This window comes from Gadus macrocephalus, chromosome 16 (assembly GCF_031168955.1).
Source record: "Gadus macrocephalus chromosome 16, ASM3116895v1".
Taxonomy (NCBI): domain Eukaryota; kingdom Metazoa; phylum Chordata; class Actinopteri; order Gadiformes; family Gadidae; genus Gadus; species Gadus macrocephalus.
In genome coordinates, this window is record NC_082397.1 from 7854913 (window position 1) to 7869747 (window position 14835).

At 46.5% G+C, this 14835-nt stretch overlaps 1 protein-coding gene across 1 annotated transcript in view; it reads right to left on the reverse strand.

The window, feature by feature from the left end:
• The window catches only part of LOC132474085 (beta-1,3-glucosyltransferase-like), a 48945-nt gene that overhangs the window by 18147 nt on the left and 15963 nt on the right, over positions 1–14835 (reverse strand). The window contains exons 3-6 of the mRNA XM_060074514.1: positions 13569–13608; positions 5814–5923; positions 1198–1274; positions 9–120 (exon numbers count right to left, since the gene is read on the reverse strand). Of these exons, the coding sequence (XP_059930497.1) occupies positions 9–120; positions 1198–1274; positions 5814–5923; positions 13569–13608 (339 nt within the window). The remainder of the gene's footprint in view (positions 1–8; positions 121–1197; positions 1275–5813; positions 5924–13568; positions 13609–14835) is intronic.

Below are 14835 nucleotides of genomic sequence, written 5' to 3' on the forward strand. Positions count from 1 at the left end.
GAACTCACTTTGGTGCCGTCGAACTTTGCCAGCACTCCCAGGAGCTCTCCCACCTTCACGTTGGTGTCCTCCTCCAGGAACACCAGCCAGGAAGAGTTTTTACCAAAGGTTTGGGAAAAGCTTTGGGAGACACAAAACAGACGGTTTCTAAACATTCGTACTCACCCATTAACTTAAGACTGATTGCTTTCCCAGGAACGATCAAGCTCCATGGGATATCATCTAGCTCCTTGGGATATGATGTAGCTCCGTGGGATATGATGTGGCTCCGTGGGTTATGATGTAGCTCTGTTGGTTATGATGTAGCCCTGTGGGATATGATGTGGCTCCGTGGGTTATGATGTAGCTCTCTGGGATATAATCTAGCTCTGTGGGATACGATGTAGTTCTGTGGGATATGATCTAGCTCCAAGGGATATGTTCTGGCTCAGTGGGATATGTTCTAGCTCCTGTGTGTGGACATTAGGGTCCGACCCCAGCACCCTTTTGCTGTGAGTAAAACACCCTACATACGACCACTAGGGTCCCTCTCCCACATTGATGCTCTCAGCCTCAGAGGCATACAGAGTATGAGCACTACAACACAAGTGCAGGTACTGCGGTACCTAAACTGCTCAGGGTTGCTTCTGTGAGACACCGTCTAATGGAGGGCCATGAGTGGTTCGGGTCCATAATAGAGAGAAACGCAAACGTTGTGACTCAGGGTGAGGCTCAGCTTGGAGAAAACATGCATTGGAGCAGATCCGTTGCCTCTTGTTGAACTGCAATAGATTTAATAAGCTTCCCACCATCCGATGACTACATCTTCGTAACGATGCGAGTGATGACGTCATTTTAGAGAGAAAATATCACTTGAGATGATTAGTTTGCCAAGAAAAAGGAAAAACTTTTCAGAGGATAAGCAGAATGTAGTCATGGCTGATTCATTTGTTCCTTGAAATCTAATTTCACTTTGGTACAACAGAAAACATTGAGGCAAAAATACTGCCCAACAAATACTAGTGCCATAACTACTGCACTGGGCTGGCTCAGAGCAGAACCTCTGCTCATTAAAACCAAGAACCCAAGAGGCAGGTTTAATAAGTATGTGTGCGTGCGTGCGCGCGCGCGCGTGGTGTGCGTTTGTTCGTGTCGTGTCATGTCGGGTCAAAGCGTGCGTCACATCTGCACGAGCCCTGCGTCCTGTGGGCCACTTACTGAGGCAGCATTGGCAGAATGCTCCAGTCACCCTCATTATCTGACAGACTGTGAAGGAACAGCACCACAGGTGGATTCTGAAAAAGACAAGCAGACCAGAAAACATTTGTTAATCAACTGCACAATGGCCGTGCCAAGCTGAGCGCAATGAGCGACCAGCCTTTTCCCAGCAGCGCGGGCTGGCAGGGGGCGGCTCACTGCTGGTTACACCGTCCCACCACCAGGGGAGCACATGTGTGACCGCGCGGGGGACGGGGGACGGGGGACGGGGGGGGGACTGCACTGTTCAGCCGGTTCTTTAGGCAGGGATTGGTCAAAAGGATCAGATAGAGGAACGGGTGTCTGCGACTACGGTGGTGGCACAGGTGTAGAGTGGAACATTAACACGTTACCGGTGTTATTCATGAGCAGTAGGCCGTGTGGCAACTTTAAGGCCGTAACCGCTTCATGAATTAACACAATTCACAACAATCACGATAGGACGCCTGGATTTGTATACTTTCACAGTTGTCAATGCATAGCGCACACAGTTTCCTGGTTGAGGCCACCGTTACACATTAGTAGTCCTCTCCTGCAAAAGTGAGTTCAGACGGAAAGTAAACATGGCTCCAATTAAAATAAAACACACTGTAGACTCACTCAAGTGCCCCACATTTCTAACAGCGGCAAAGAAAAAAACGCTCATCAGTGGCAAACAAAGAGCTACCAACAGTTGCATTGCAGAGAGATAATTCTGGCGAGTGGAGGGGGGAGAAGGGCCAGGGAGGGAGGGGGGGCTGTCAGGGAGAGTTATGAGGGGAGCGCGGGGGTGTTTCACACTAGGGGGAAAACAATGCAGCCGAGTGTAAGAGCTCACTGTTCATCAAGCCATGCTTCACTCAGGCGAGTGTCGAGGGGATAACCGCAGCCCGTTTGGATCAGCAGATGGGCTCGGACGCGGGTTGCAGCCCTCTTCATCTCTTGGATTTGGGCATTGGATAAGAATTAGACTCACTGGATCGTGGTGTATTGACACCTGAGACACTTGAGGCGAATTGCATCAATTTTGTAATCATATCAGCGGCAATAACCATTGAATATGCGTTGCTTTGATATTTATTTTGCTAAAAAAAAAAGTGGATATGTGAATTGGTTTATAGTTATTACGAAACTCTAACTCTATGGTTACCCCCGTTTCTGAGAAGGGGGTCAACGCAACAGCCGTTGATCTGTGGCCTATATTCTCCCCCACAACAAGGGAAGCCACTCCTACCGGCCCACCTGACCTATCAGGCCCTAGAATAGTCTCAAAGTCTCGTTCCATTTTGATTAAAACGTTTCATTTTAGTACAGGTTTAATCTGTCATCTGGGAAAGTGAGAAATTGAAGTAAGACTTTCCCCAGACATTGGATGTGTTTCAAACTCCAGCCAATCTAGCAGAAATATTGACAGTATGACACACAGTTGTACATTCATAATTCAGAAGCCTATTGGCACTTTGGCAGCGCTATAAATAAAACCTTGGCTAGGGCCATTCCCAGTTGTACTTGTTAAAGCAAGAATACCAGGCAGTTGCCTCTTCCTACAGCTGAAGGTTTGTGTAAATATTTATATGTGGCATATTTAATCTGGCTGAGTCGGATAAGATATTTACTGGGGATCAAAAGCACACCTTCTCAATCCCGTGGTCCTTCTGACTCAGTAATCTGGCAAAGCTCCTTAAAAATGTCCTCTTGAGCTTCCATAGCTTACCCGACTTGCCTTATTGAAAGTATAATACCTGATATCATGAATGTACACACACAAATATACCCAGTGATTTTTGGTTTATTTGGGTTATTCTGTGGCTGATAGATGAGTAACTTTATTCAGCAGAAATGTGTCCGGTATTCATTATAAATAAAAGCTTTCAAAGACAGAGAGAGAGAAAGTGCGAGAGAAAGAGTGTGAGGGGGAGAGGGAGGGAAATAGAGAAGACAAAGAGAAAGAGAGCGAGAGAAACAAACAAACAATGCCTGAGCAATGTGGTGCCAGTCTACTTTTCAGCTGCACCATTAGAAAGGCGAAGTGCTTCCCAAACCTCATCAAACGACTGGAGAACCATTTCAGACGAGAACAGAGAATCTAAAACGAAGAAATCCGGCCAGGAGCGCCTTGGGTTTCATTTCCCCCGTGTTCATAGCCCAATCATAGCTGACTTATCTGTATCTGAATTGTTTCCCTGTGACAATGGACCAATGCTGGGGTTTATACGCTGGATTACAAGACAAAGAAAATAGTCTTCCCATTTTGTTATGCAATCACAAAAACAAAAAGGGAAAGAGGTGACTCAAGGTGAATCCTTTTAGACAGTGATTGTGTTGCCTTGTAAGACCGTCAGCATGTTCACATTCCGTCTCCCTCTGCACATCAGTCTGGCCTTGAGCCTGTTCAAAGCCTACTCTAAAAAGCAGAAGAAAGAAGGACCAAGGGCAGGGAGTTTCAGTTCATGACCATATGCTGCAGACTTAAAAGACAATGGTGGCGAAAGAGATGATAAAAGGTTAACAGAAGGGGGGGCTTTCTCAAAGAAGAGGCTGTCTGGATCTATTGTTTGGCCGCACCGTTTTGTGGGAATCAATTTCTACCCAGCCAAGGCTGGTCGGATACTCATTGCAAATATCTCGATGGTCTCACAGCGCTAGAAACTGTGATTAAGCGATGAACCAATAAAATGGGCTTGACTTATATAATCATGAGCCAAAGAAAATGGAAAAGCGTTTCTGAACAAGAGCCTTACAGGACCGGATGAATAGGTTGACTAGATGAAGACAATCAATTCCACCTTTTCATATTCGATTTTCTATAAATATTTCATATTGGATTCAACAAAGAGGGATCCTCGTTTCCCGGTTGATTTAAGTGTGGAAGGCGTCCAACGGCAGCTCCAGTAGCGCTGGCCTGCTGCCTTGCATGGATGACGCCTGCATGTCAATGGGTAAACGGCATGAATGGGAGGCGTTAACTGTGAAGAGCTCTGAGTGGCCACCCGGGTCAGAAAAGTGCTCCATAAATCTGTTCCATTCACCATCCATTGCCCCACGGTGTAATCTAGTGGGTGTGTGTGTAACCACTCTGCTCAGAAAGGTTTGCTGCGATGGAAAATAAAAGGGCCTTGAGAATGGGGTCGGTACCGACATCATTGAGCGGGGATGAACTCCGACCTCGACCCGACTAGAGTCTCTCCGCTTTAATCGGCTGGGCTCAGTTAGGAGTTAGGAAACGGAAAGAGAAGTCTTTGAAATGCCCACACCGACAGACGCTTGATGCTGTGTGGAGTTGAAACGTAAAAATCTATAAAATACCAATATAGCAGTGATATACAAACTACGCCGAAATTAAGATGACTGCCAACACGATATTTTCATTTATTTATTGATTAAACTCTTGACTGTTTTAGTGTTTGTTGTTTTGAGCTGTGATTTACTGCTCAAGGATGATTACAGAAACACGGCCGAATCAGGGTTTGAACCCCGGACCTTTGGGCTGTGAATCAAACCCCCTCCCCACTAGACCATCTTAATCAATAAAGACAGAAGAAAGTTGTTTAGGAGCTACGAGCTGTGTTCAAGAGCTGTATTTAAGCTGTTTAAATAAATACATAAATAGTCAAACTAGTAAATAAAACCCTGGTCGGCCACACGTTCATCGCCTTAAGTAGAGTCTAGTTAATCTATTTTTGGGCTTATTGTCTGAAGTTAAAAAAAGCTTTATCCAATTAAATGTCTGCTTTTCTGTTGGCGTAATAGCAAACTAATTATGTATTTAAAAAATAAGCCAAGGGGCATGCTCTGAATTAAACTAAATGTTAACATGCACAACAAGGTGATTTATTTATTATTCAACTCCATCTCGACTTCGTGTTATTGGTTTCGAGAGTTTCTCGTTATTCATGTATTAGAAGCAAGCACTCCTGAATTTGTTGTGTTCTGTGGAAACTCTTTCCGTTTTATATTAATGCAACACAATAACAGACAACCTTCATACGCAGGCTCTATATGCATAGGTCAACCATGCTTTATGCCGAATTACACAACACCTCCACAAACATACCCTGCTCAACCACACACAATAAAATGATTGCGCTGCATTTCAAGCACAAAATAAGGAGATAAATCAGTAGGAAGTGAATACCCGCATTATGAGTTTTTATGACTGTCACACTTTGCTTAAATCAGAACAGGTAAGCGACGTTTAAGCACCACATGATTTGTAAGCAGGCAGACCCGTTACCCCACTGAATAATGCAATGTGTGTACGGTTCGGGAGTGTGTGTTTGTGCAGCTGCACGCCTGCTTGTTTGTGCCTGTGTGTGTATGTGTGTGTGTGTGTGTGTGTGTGTGTGTGTGTGTGTGTGTGTGTGTGTGTGTGTGTGTGTGTGTGTGTGTGTGTGTGTGTGTGTGTGTGTGTGCGCCTGATGTTTTGTATGTGTGTGTGCATGCTTTTTGGTACGCGAGTGTGTGTGTGTGTGTGTTTTTTTGTCTGTCTGTATGTAATTAAGTAAGTAAGTAAGTAACTAAGTATGTATGTATGCATGTGTGCATATGTGCATGCGTGCGTGTGTGTGCGTGCACGTTCAGCCCTGCTAATCTCCTACCTCTGTGAGGTCCGTTGCCTGCTGCAGCAGACTGGCTCTGAGCCGCTCGGCCCGCTGGACATGGAAGGAGTTACTCTGGCTCTGGATGACAAACACTATCTGCCGGAGATCTGGGGAGGGGGAGAGGAACAACAACACAGAAATAATGAACAACAAACTAGACATGAATGGAAGTGAAGCTACAGCAGTCGTCCCACGCTCCCCCTTTCGCTTCGTTAAGGACCTTGTCGGCCGGGATTCCCTTGGCTAATATTCTGCAAACATTAGCTTTGTCATATCGACGCACACGTCAAGCGCATAATTGGCTCGCAGAATAAGCGTGTCGATGACACGGAGCGATGTCTGTTAATTAAATAATCTGTCAGTTAGCGCCACGCTATGCTACGCTGGATTAATGTCCCGGAGCCTGCGGCTGAAGATTCCACCCGATGAAATACACTGTTTAGCATCTTAATCACACAAAGCGCAAAGTTAATGGAGGGGTCTCGTCTCCAGGTGGCGTCTCAGAGTTTATAACATCGGGATACACGAGTGAGCTCCTCATAAGACCAATGGCTTAGGAGGTATCTCAGCACCACAAATGGTGACACACATTCTCAGTTATTAGTCTTCGGAGGACATGATTTATGGGGACCTGACTTGTAAAGTCCTGAGTTTGATCAGAACACACCGGAATAAACCAGAACCGAGCTCATTAAACCAGAACACTCTGCACCTCTGTACTTCTAACTCCTCCTGAGACTCCAGTTTACCATCACCACTACTTTCACAAAGTACACTGGACGAAAAACAAAATACATATCTCAGGCGCAGCCCCTCATGTGGCTAGTCATCCACTTGAATTATAGGCGGTAGTTACTCGACCTCCCCTCTGTGATGAGATGATGTGATTCAAACAACGTGCACAAAAGTTTTATGAAAATGTAAACAAGGAACAGTGTCTACCGACAGGTCCATATTCACCCCGGTGAATAGTTGTAGAAGAGCGCTGCGACACTGCGGTGGGTAGGAGCTGACCACAGCAGAATGGAATGGATTCGCCCCACACTTCAATTACCAAAAGCAGGACCTCTCCCACCGAGGGCCGGAGATAACTTGTCAGGGTCACGGAGGCGCACTGCATCAGTGTCATATCTCTTTAACTTACTGTGTGGGCTGCTGAATCTGTGTGTGTGTGTGTGTGTGTGTTTTGAATCGCTGTGTGTTTGTGTGTGAGAGTGTGTGTGTTGAATGTGTGTTTGTGTCCTGAATGTGTGTGTGTGTGTGTGTTGAATGTGTGTGTGTTGAATTTGTGTGTGTGTGTTTGCGTTGAACGTGTGTGTGTGTGTTGAGCGTGCGTTGAATGTGCGCGTGTGCGTTGGATGTGAGCGTGTGCATGCGTGCATGTGTTGAATGGGTGTGTACGCGAGTGTGTTGAATGTTTGTGCCGGCGTGCGTTCGCATGCCATTATGAGCCTGCGCGTGTGCGCAGGCGTGCGCGTGTCGTCCCGACTCTCCTTCATATTACAAAGCTCCCATTGATCTTCTCACCCCGTCAAGGCAGCGGCGGGGTGGGGGGGGGGGGGGGGGAGACGGAGAGGATGCAGGGAGGGACGGGGGGGGACGGGGGTCGGAGGCAGGGGAGGAAGGGGTGCGTTGGATATACTCACTAAATCTCAGCATGTCCATCAGCCTACAGATCTAAGAGAGCCGGGCTCTGCTGGGAGTGAGGCTTAGGGAGGGAAATGTGTCTTTCAGTGCACTACACCACCTCTAAACGCCCTTCTGCTGGGACTGCACATTAATGTGTGTGTGTGTGTGTGTGTGTGTGTGTGTGTGTGTGTGTGTGTGTGTGTGTGTGTGTGTGTGTGTGTGTGTGTGTGTGTGTGTGTGTGCTCTTGTTTGTAAACTTCGCCAATTTAGATGTAACACGTGAAGGTTGCATGCGTTGTGTTCAATAGTGTGTGAACTTCGCTATCCCAGCGAGCTCTTTGAAATCCCCTGGAGAGGGTTCAGACAGCTCCCCCGGCACAGCAACGCTTACAAGGGGAGACTCGGGCTACAGCCACGTCAGATAAGCCAATCCCCAAGTGGGCAGAGGCTGCAGCCAGTGGCAGCGGAAAAGCAGCAAAAAGGAAAAAAAAAAGGGAAACTGATTAAGACTAAAGTCGCTGGCCTTGGTTCCGCTCTGATGGGCTTCAATTAATAACCAAAAAAGAGGGAGAGGGGACGAGAATGAGAGAGAGACAATGAAAAAAAAAGGCCTCTCTCCTCGGCCTTCCTCTTTGTCTCCATTCCTCCGCAGCCACCTGCCGCTCTTCCACCCATTACTCAGGGTTTGCTCAACGGCAACAGGTGATCCACAAGACGCACGTCGTAGCGCCGGGCGACGCACTGCAACGACACCGACCGCCGAAGGGGAGGAGGAGGAGGAGGAGGAGCTGGGGACAGCTCTGCTTTTGACGAACGAGCGTCGTTACTTTTATGATCTTAGCAGAAAGGGAAACATTCGGGTTGAAGAAATGGCGGTCAGGGCAATCACAGAGAGAAGAGCCTGCGCCTCGTCATTTGCTCCCTATGCCATATGGGTGCCGCGCTGTAAAGATAGACACATAGGGGCTGCCTGCGAGTGTATCAGAAGCAATTAGACTCAGGAGAATCCCTGACTTCCACTCTACCTATTTCTGCTTCTAATCAGGTGCTTGGATCCAAGTGCAGAGGCAGGGGGTGCCAACGCCATTACCCCTCAGGGATCCGAAACCAGAGCGCTTCAAAGCAGCGGGGAACACACTCGAGGAAGGTGTGTTAACAACATCTTCTTTTGTTCGTATTTGTTTTCGTGCAGCAGGCAGCCGTTGTTAGTCTCAAGAAGATTGGCCCTTGCACACTAATTGAACGAACAAACAAAACGTGCGTCAGAATTCCTGACTTCCTCAACGTTACTAACAAGCAACACAAATACAAGTAGACGAAATACGTTATATAGGGTAAAAGTGGAAAAAAACTTTTCAAATATAGGGATAGAACGATAATTTGGCAATCTGTGGAATTGTGTGTATAGTATACGTGTATGCGTGTGCAAGAATGTATGCGTGTGTGCGTAATAATGTATGTTTGTGTAAGAATGTATGTGTGTGTGTCTGTGAACTTAAGAATGTGTGTACTTGTGTATAATAAAAAAAAGAAAGAGAGTGAGAGCAAGAGTGAGAGCAAGAGTGTGTGTGACCTGGCCCTGTGCCGTGCTGCCCCCGTTTGACACAAATCAATGGCAACACATCCTTGGAGTACGCTGCCAGACGGCGACCGGGGGGGGGGGCAGAGAGTAGGTTGACCTGCGACCCCTGGAGCTCCATCAGTGTCACGGACCAGATGTGTCGACTCACCACAACGGTGCACTCACTGCAACTTATTTTTATCTCTTTCCTCAGCCACGATTGAGTCATCACATGCTTTCACCCAAAGCACCCCACAGCTGTGTTTTAGGCTTCACATTAAGCAGGTAGGAATTAGGCTGCACTCATCGTGCTCCGGGACGTCCACAAGTAGGCTGAGGACATCGCGGTTTTGTGCCTGGAATCTTTCAGCCGGGTGTCCGACACCCTAAACATATCATCCTGGATCCATAAGGGTACCGCTTCATCACTATCTATCGCTCCCGACATAAAAGACCCTAAAAAACAGAACAGAAAACGAAACTGAAAGAGACAAACACAGACACGCGCAGAAGTTGATGATGAAGTGTGCGCGTCGCAGTGAGGGGAATACTGATCGGGACCAGACGACGCGCTGGTCAATACAATGCTGCAAGCGGCCCAGACTACAATGACATCTCGACGCCCGCCGCCAGCAGCACCACGGGCTGTTAATGCTTGAGTCGCAGCCCCAGACATCAGGGTTATTGGCCCCCGCCGCCACAAACACTGAGAGCCAAGTGACGGTTCGGAGGGGGTGGATGGCGGACACGTCCCGGGGGAGGGGCCGGGCTGTCATTAATGTCATTTTATCGGGCGCGGCTCATGGCCGAGCGTTTGAATGTGCCGGTGTAGAAGAAGACACACTCCAGTGATTCACATCATTGGATTTTGGGGAACGGGGGAAAACAAACAATCCCCCTTCAGATCTGAAAATACCACTCCCTTCCATCACCCACATGTCAACCGCTGTGATTACTATGTTTAAAAAACAAGAGATTCTCCATGGGGACATTTTTTAGTAAATAGCAGTTCAATGGGATTGGCCTGTGTGTTTTGCTGCTGTCTATTCTGCTTAAAAAGGTGGAGGCTGGAGGTTTGGAGGATTGCGATACCTGGCTAATATAAAATGCTATATTCCTCAAACGAGAAGGGACTGGATGGTACAAAACAATAACGTACTGGCTCGGCAGCCCAAAAGAACCAACAAAAAAGCAAGCATTACAGCTGTCAAAAGTAAGCACACATTTATTGAAGTAGAAATAGCATCTTCAAGAGAAAAGTAATTGCTGGTAAGGCACTCAGAGACTCACTGCATCGTTAAATTCAGACAGGGCTCTAGTGTGAATTCACACCAAATCACACCAAATTAACAACGCTCACATTAAAATGTATTAAATAAATGTCTGTGAAAGTATATGTGTTATTATCCCTGAAAGCTATAATCCAGAGTTATCCACATCCTCTAAGTCAAACACTGTTTTATATAAGAGTTCCCCATCAACAGGTTTAATTACCCTTGGATCAGAGGAGAACGGGGTGTGTTTAAATGTGAGCTGAGGGCTGAATAGGTCAGTGCAATAAATATCACCTGCCAGAGTAAGAAGAAGCATTTGGGGGTAGAGGGGGATATGCAGTAAGAAAGGAGAAGGAGTCTCAGAAAGAGAGAGAGAGAGAAAGAAAATGAGCCAGGAACCCAGAGAGAGGGAAATTGAGAGAGAGAAAACCAGACGAATCGCTAGAGAATGAAAACGTGCGAGAGAATAGGAGCGACCAGACAGAGAGAGAGCGAGAGAGACTAAAAAAAGGCCATCAGAGGACAAAAAAAGTCCCTCTTCATGTACAATAAATAAGTAAAAGGTGGTGATTATAATTCCATGCGAAAGGCAGCGGCACACACGCATGCTCCCTACCTGAAGGTTAAGGAAGAGGACCAAAGACATGCTCTAATCGCACTCATTAGAGGTGCTCAGGGGTTTCAACTGCAAGGAAGCCTCTGCTAAACACTAATGAGCATTGTAGTCCGCCCTCAGAGCCCAGCCCGCATCAATAATTCAAGCCCCGGCGCAATTAACTGTAAACAGAACTCTGCAACCGATCCAGTGCTTCTAATAGATTCAAAAGGAATGGTTATCAAAGATATTTAAGAAGTCTAACCTGGTATTCTGTGTGCTATAGCGAGTTGTTGTTCTTGGGAAAACTTGTTTGGGCAGCGGCCCAATTGTGATTGCAGGCTTGGATTGTCGCTCTCAGCCTGGCTTGCAAGTGTCGTTCGATAAAAGCATCTGTAAATGACTGAATGCAAGATAACAGGGAGGTCCTGCACAACCGATATTGGAGGAGAGATTTCGCCAGATCTGCCAACACAGATACAGCTGAGCGTTGAGGATTTGGGGTCCAGTGTGGGCTGTTTGTATGTTGTCCCGCCCGGCCGTAACCCAACACAGCTCCACCATATCGAAGAGAACGGCTCTCTGGAGACGAGGGCTCAGACGTGTGGTGACAGGCTAGAGGCAGGGAGAAGAATGTGTGAGAAAGGGAGGCGGAGAAGGGTCTGAATGCCGGGTCGATGCTTGGTTCAAGGGGGCAATCAACATCTTGTGAACATAAATTTTAAGGACCTTTCAAGCAAACTCCCCACAGCTCTGACAGCATGTGTAATAGCCTGAGCATAGCCAGACAGAAGGCTAGCACTGGGTTGCAAGGTTATTGCTCAATGTAGCATGGCGTTAGTGGATTTCTGAATGCTAGAGGATTTATCAAAAAGGTCAGCTAAAGCTAAACCTTTATGCCAAATGTATCTTTTAAACATTATCTTCCTCTTGCTTTGACGGTTTCAGCAACATATGTCGTAAAGAATTTCAGGTAAGAACGCAAAATGGTGGACGGGTTTGAAAGAGAGGCGAGGTGAAGCAGCACAGCGACATTCTCTCAACACAGATGGTAAAAAAAGATGAGTACATTTCTGTAGGAGAAGAGAAGATAACATCGTCCGGATCACCGCTGGCTCCGGGCACTTCGAGGAGGATTAATGAAGAGTGAAAAAGTTTGCTCAGTGCAGTTCCAGGCAGTCGTTTTATTTCAAATCTTCTGGGCACTACTTTCCGTCAAGCCAGGCGGTGTCGTCTTGGCAAGTGTGGTCTGCAGAGCCAACGAGATTTGATCAACTAAGAAAGGCCTTGCAGGGTTTTATCCACGAGGCTACTGGGAGGCTCTGCTTTGCCCAACGACTCCGTTGTGTGAGGTTGCTTCAAGCAATGTGAACGAGCAGAGATGTAAAAATGGGTCAAAAGACGACCTGGAGAGTGTTATCTTTGTGTGTGTCGCTACGGATCCAGTGAATTCACAGCCAGTAAATGCTAATACAAAGTACTACTTTGCATTATTAACTTGAAACTCATATTTTCGGACAGTGTACAATAGTAATTTATGCAATAAACAGTATACTTTCTTCGTTTTGGAGATTTCTAAAATAGAAGGGCAGAGTTTGCAGGCAGAATCCCCATTTAAAGTAAGATAAATGCTTCTTTATCTTACTAAAGAAGTTTCCATTTCTCATGCGAATGCCCATTACATTAAAAATATATATTTCAATATTATTCCTTATCCTTTTACCCACACAGAACCTTTTGTAATATTGTTAAAGATCCCATTTATTACATCTAGCTTGGTAATATTCTCTGCGTGGCTCGGAAGAGAAGGGGTGACTTTGGGGAGGTGAGTGAATGAACGGCTCCATTCGTTCAGATTCCTCTGTCTGATTCCGCCGGGTTGCCAACTGAAAGCGTTGTAAACCCATGGCTGTGTGTTCTTAGCGTCTGTAGCGGAGCAGTTCAGTGAGCAGCGGGCGCAGGTCCAGAATGTAGCCGGCTGACTCTGCCGGAGGCTTCTGAAAACCTAGCTTGACGGAACCTCCTGTCGTGCGTGAGCGAGTGCAGAGGTAGGACGTTTTTGTTTAGATTTGAGTGAGTCTTCTTGCTCAGACTCATCTTAGAGAGACATTCTGAAGGGCTGTCCTCAAACAAGACTGTATCTTGCACACCAAAAAAGCCTTTTGTCAATTGCAAGTTTAAATTGTATTTGTCTGAAACCTTCAGACGGTTTGTATTCATATTCACACAGAGCACTGAGAACATTTCTCGCTGCTCCTTGGAGTGAGATACTTTTGTGGCATGTTATAAAACGGGGTGAATTGAACATGATAGTTTGTCCCTTTAAAAAGCAATCAGGCTCATAAATGGGTTCTAAAATACATTTGAGGGGCATGATAGTGCATTGGCTGGCTCGTGAATTTGGCTTCTCTTCAGTGTTTCTGGGTTTGATTCCCAAAGACCTCTGCATAGCTGCAGACATCCTTGATGAGCAAGATGCTTTCTCCTTCCTGCTCTTTAATGACATTTATCCCAATCCATGTAAGACAGGTGAGATAAGTATCTGTTAAGAGACTAAAGAGGAAGACCCTTATTTGTTCACCACTGACTTGTCAACCTTGTTGTAGGAGACGTGCATGAATTAATATATACCAACCAACCTTTTAATTACAAGGCCGCAATAATACACATTAAGATAAAGAAGATGGACTCACCTAGTTGGCTGTTGGAGGCGACATTCATAGCATCATCGCTCTGTGAAAAAGAGAGGATTTCAATACATAAGGCAAAAAAACATCAATTCACCGGCTTGAAGAGAGGGGCGCAAATCGATGCAGGTGTGATTTAATTATTTTAATGTCCCATATGGAGACGGTGATTCTAGGAAGAGCTAAAAGGTTATCCGCGAGGAAAAGGACGAGGTGGTGGACCCTGCGTCATTAGCACAAGCTAATTGTTCAGAGTGTCCTGCCTGCAGCGGTTAAGACGTGAGACGTAGGCTCAATTATGCCATCGACTGGCCCCCGGTCCCAACCTCCGGGCTTGTTGTCTGCGCACACAAAGCCAAAGCGCTCTAAAAGGCCCACTAAATCAATCACAACAGACGTAAAGAGACGCATTTTGGAGATTCTTGGCACGTCCATATTTCAGGGGGAAATGCCCCCCCCCCCCCGTCTTAAGGGGGTAGGAGAGGCTGGGGAAGTGGTTTGCTCAGTGTGCCGGGGACTCCAGTGCGAGTATTAATAGATAATGACTCACAGAGACCCGTGTTGATTTATGACTTCCTCTCTACGCTAACAATTATTCCACTTGCCAGGAGTCGAAGCCTAAAATCGAGGGCGAGAGTGTAAGGGAGACATTGAGAGAGAGAGTGAGAGAGAGAGAGCAGAAAGAGAACGAGAGAGAGAGAGAGGGGGAAGGTTGGGAGTTTGGGGTGCTTAACCAAATGATTAAATTAGCACTGACGTAGAGTGAACTCGTATCCCGATTGGCCTGGCAAACACCGGCGTTGTCCAATCGAAACGTTTCGAGATGATCACGTTGTGATCAAAATGTATGATTTATTCATTTACCGAAGCCTGTCTGTTGTGGATGTTATATTTTACACAACTTTCTTCCTTTCCCCATTCCTCCTCATATTCATCAACTCTTTAATAAGGTATTCCGACAGCGGAGCCGTTCCGCTCCGACATCTGAGCAACAGCATGTAGGGCGCGCTGGAGTAGGGCTCTCAAACATCAGTGACTTACAGCTGAAGGATCTGTGCCAACCTCAGCAAGCTCTCTCTCTCTCTCGTCAGAGGCCTGTTCTCATGATCTTAGACGAAGGCAAACCTGTATCCTATATAGTGCCATGCAATCAATTTATTTTCCGGAGCACATGAACACAGTGGGTCTGTTATGATTTGCGTGCTTAGGAGTTTAGGACCTGGCAGTGTATGCTAGGCCCACGCTTCCAATTTTCCCTACATAATTAAAACCT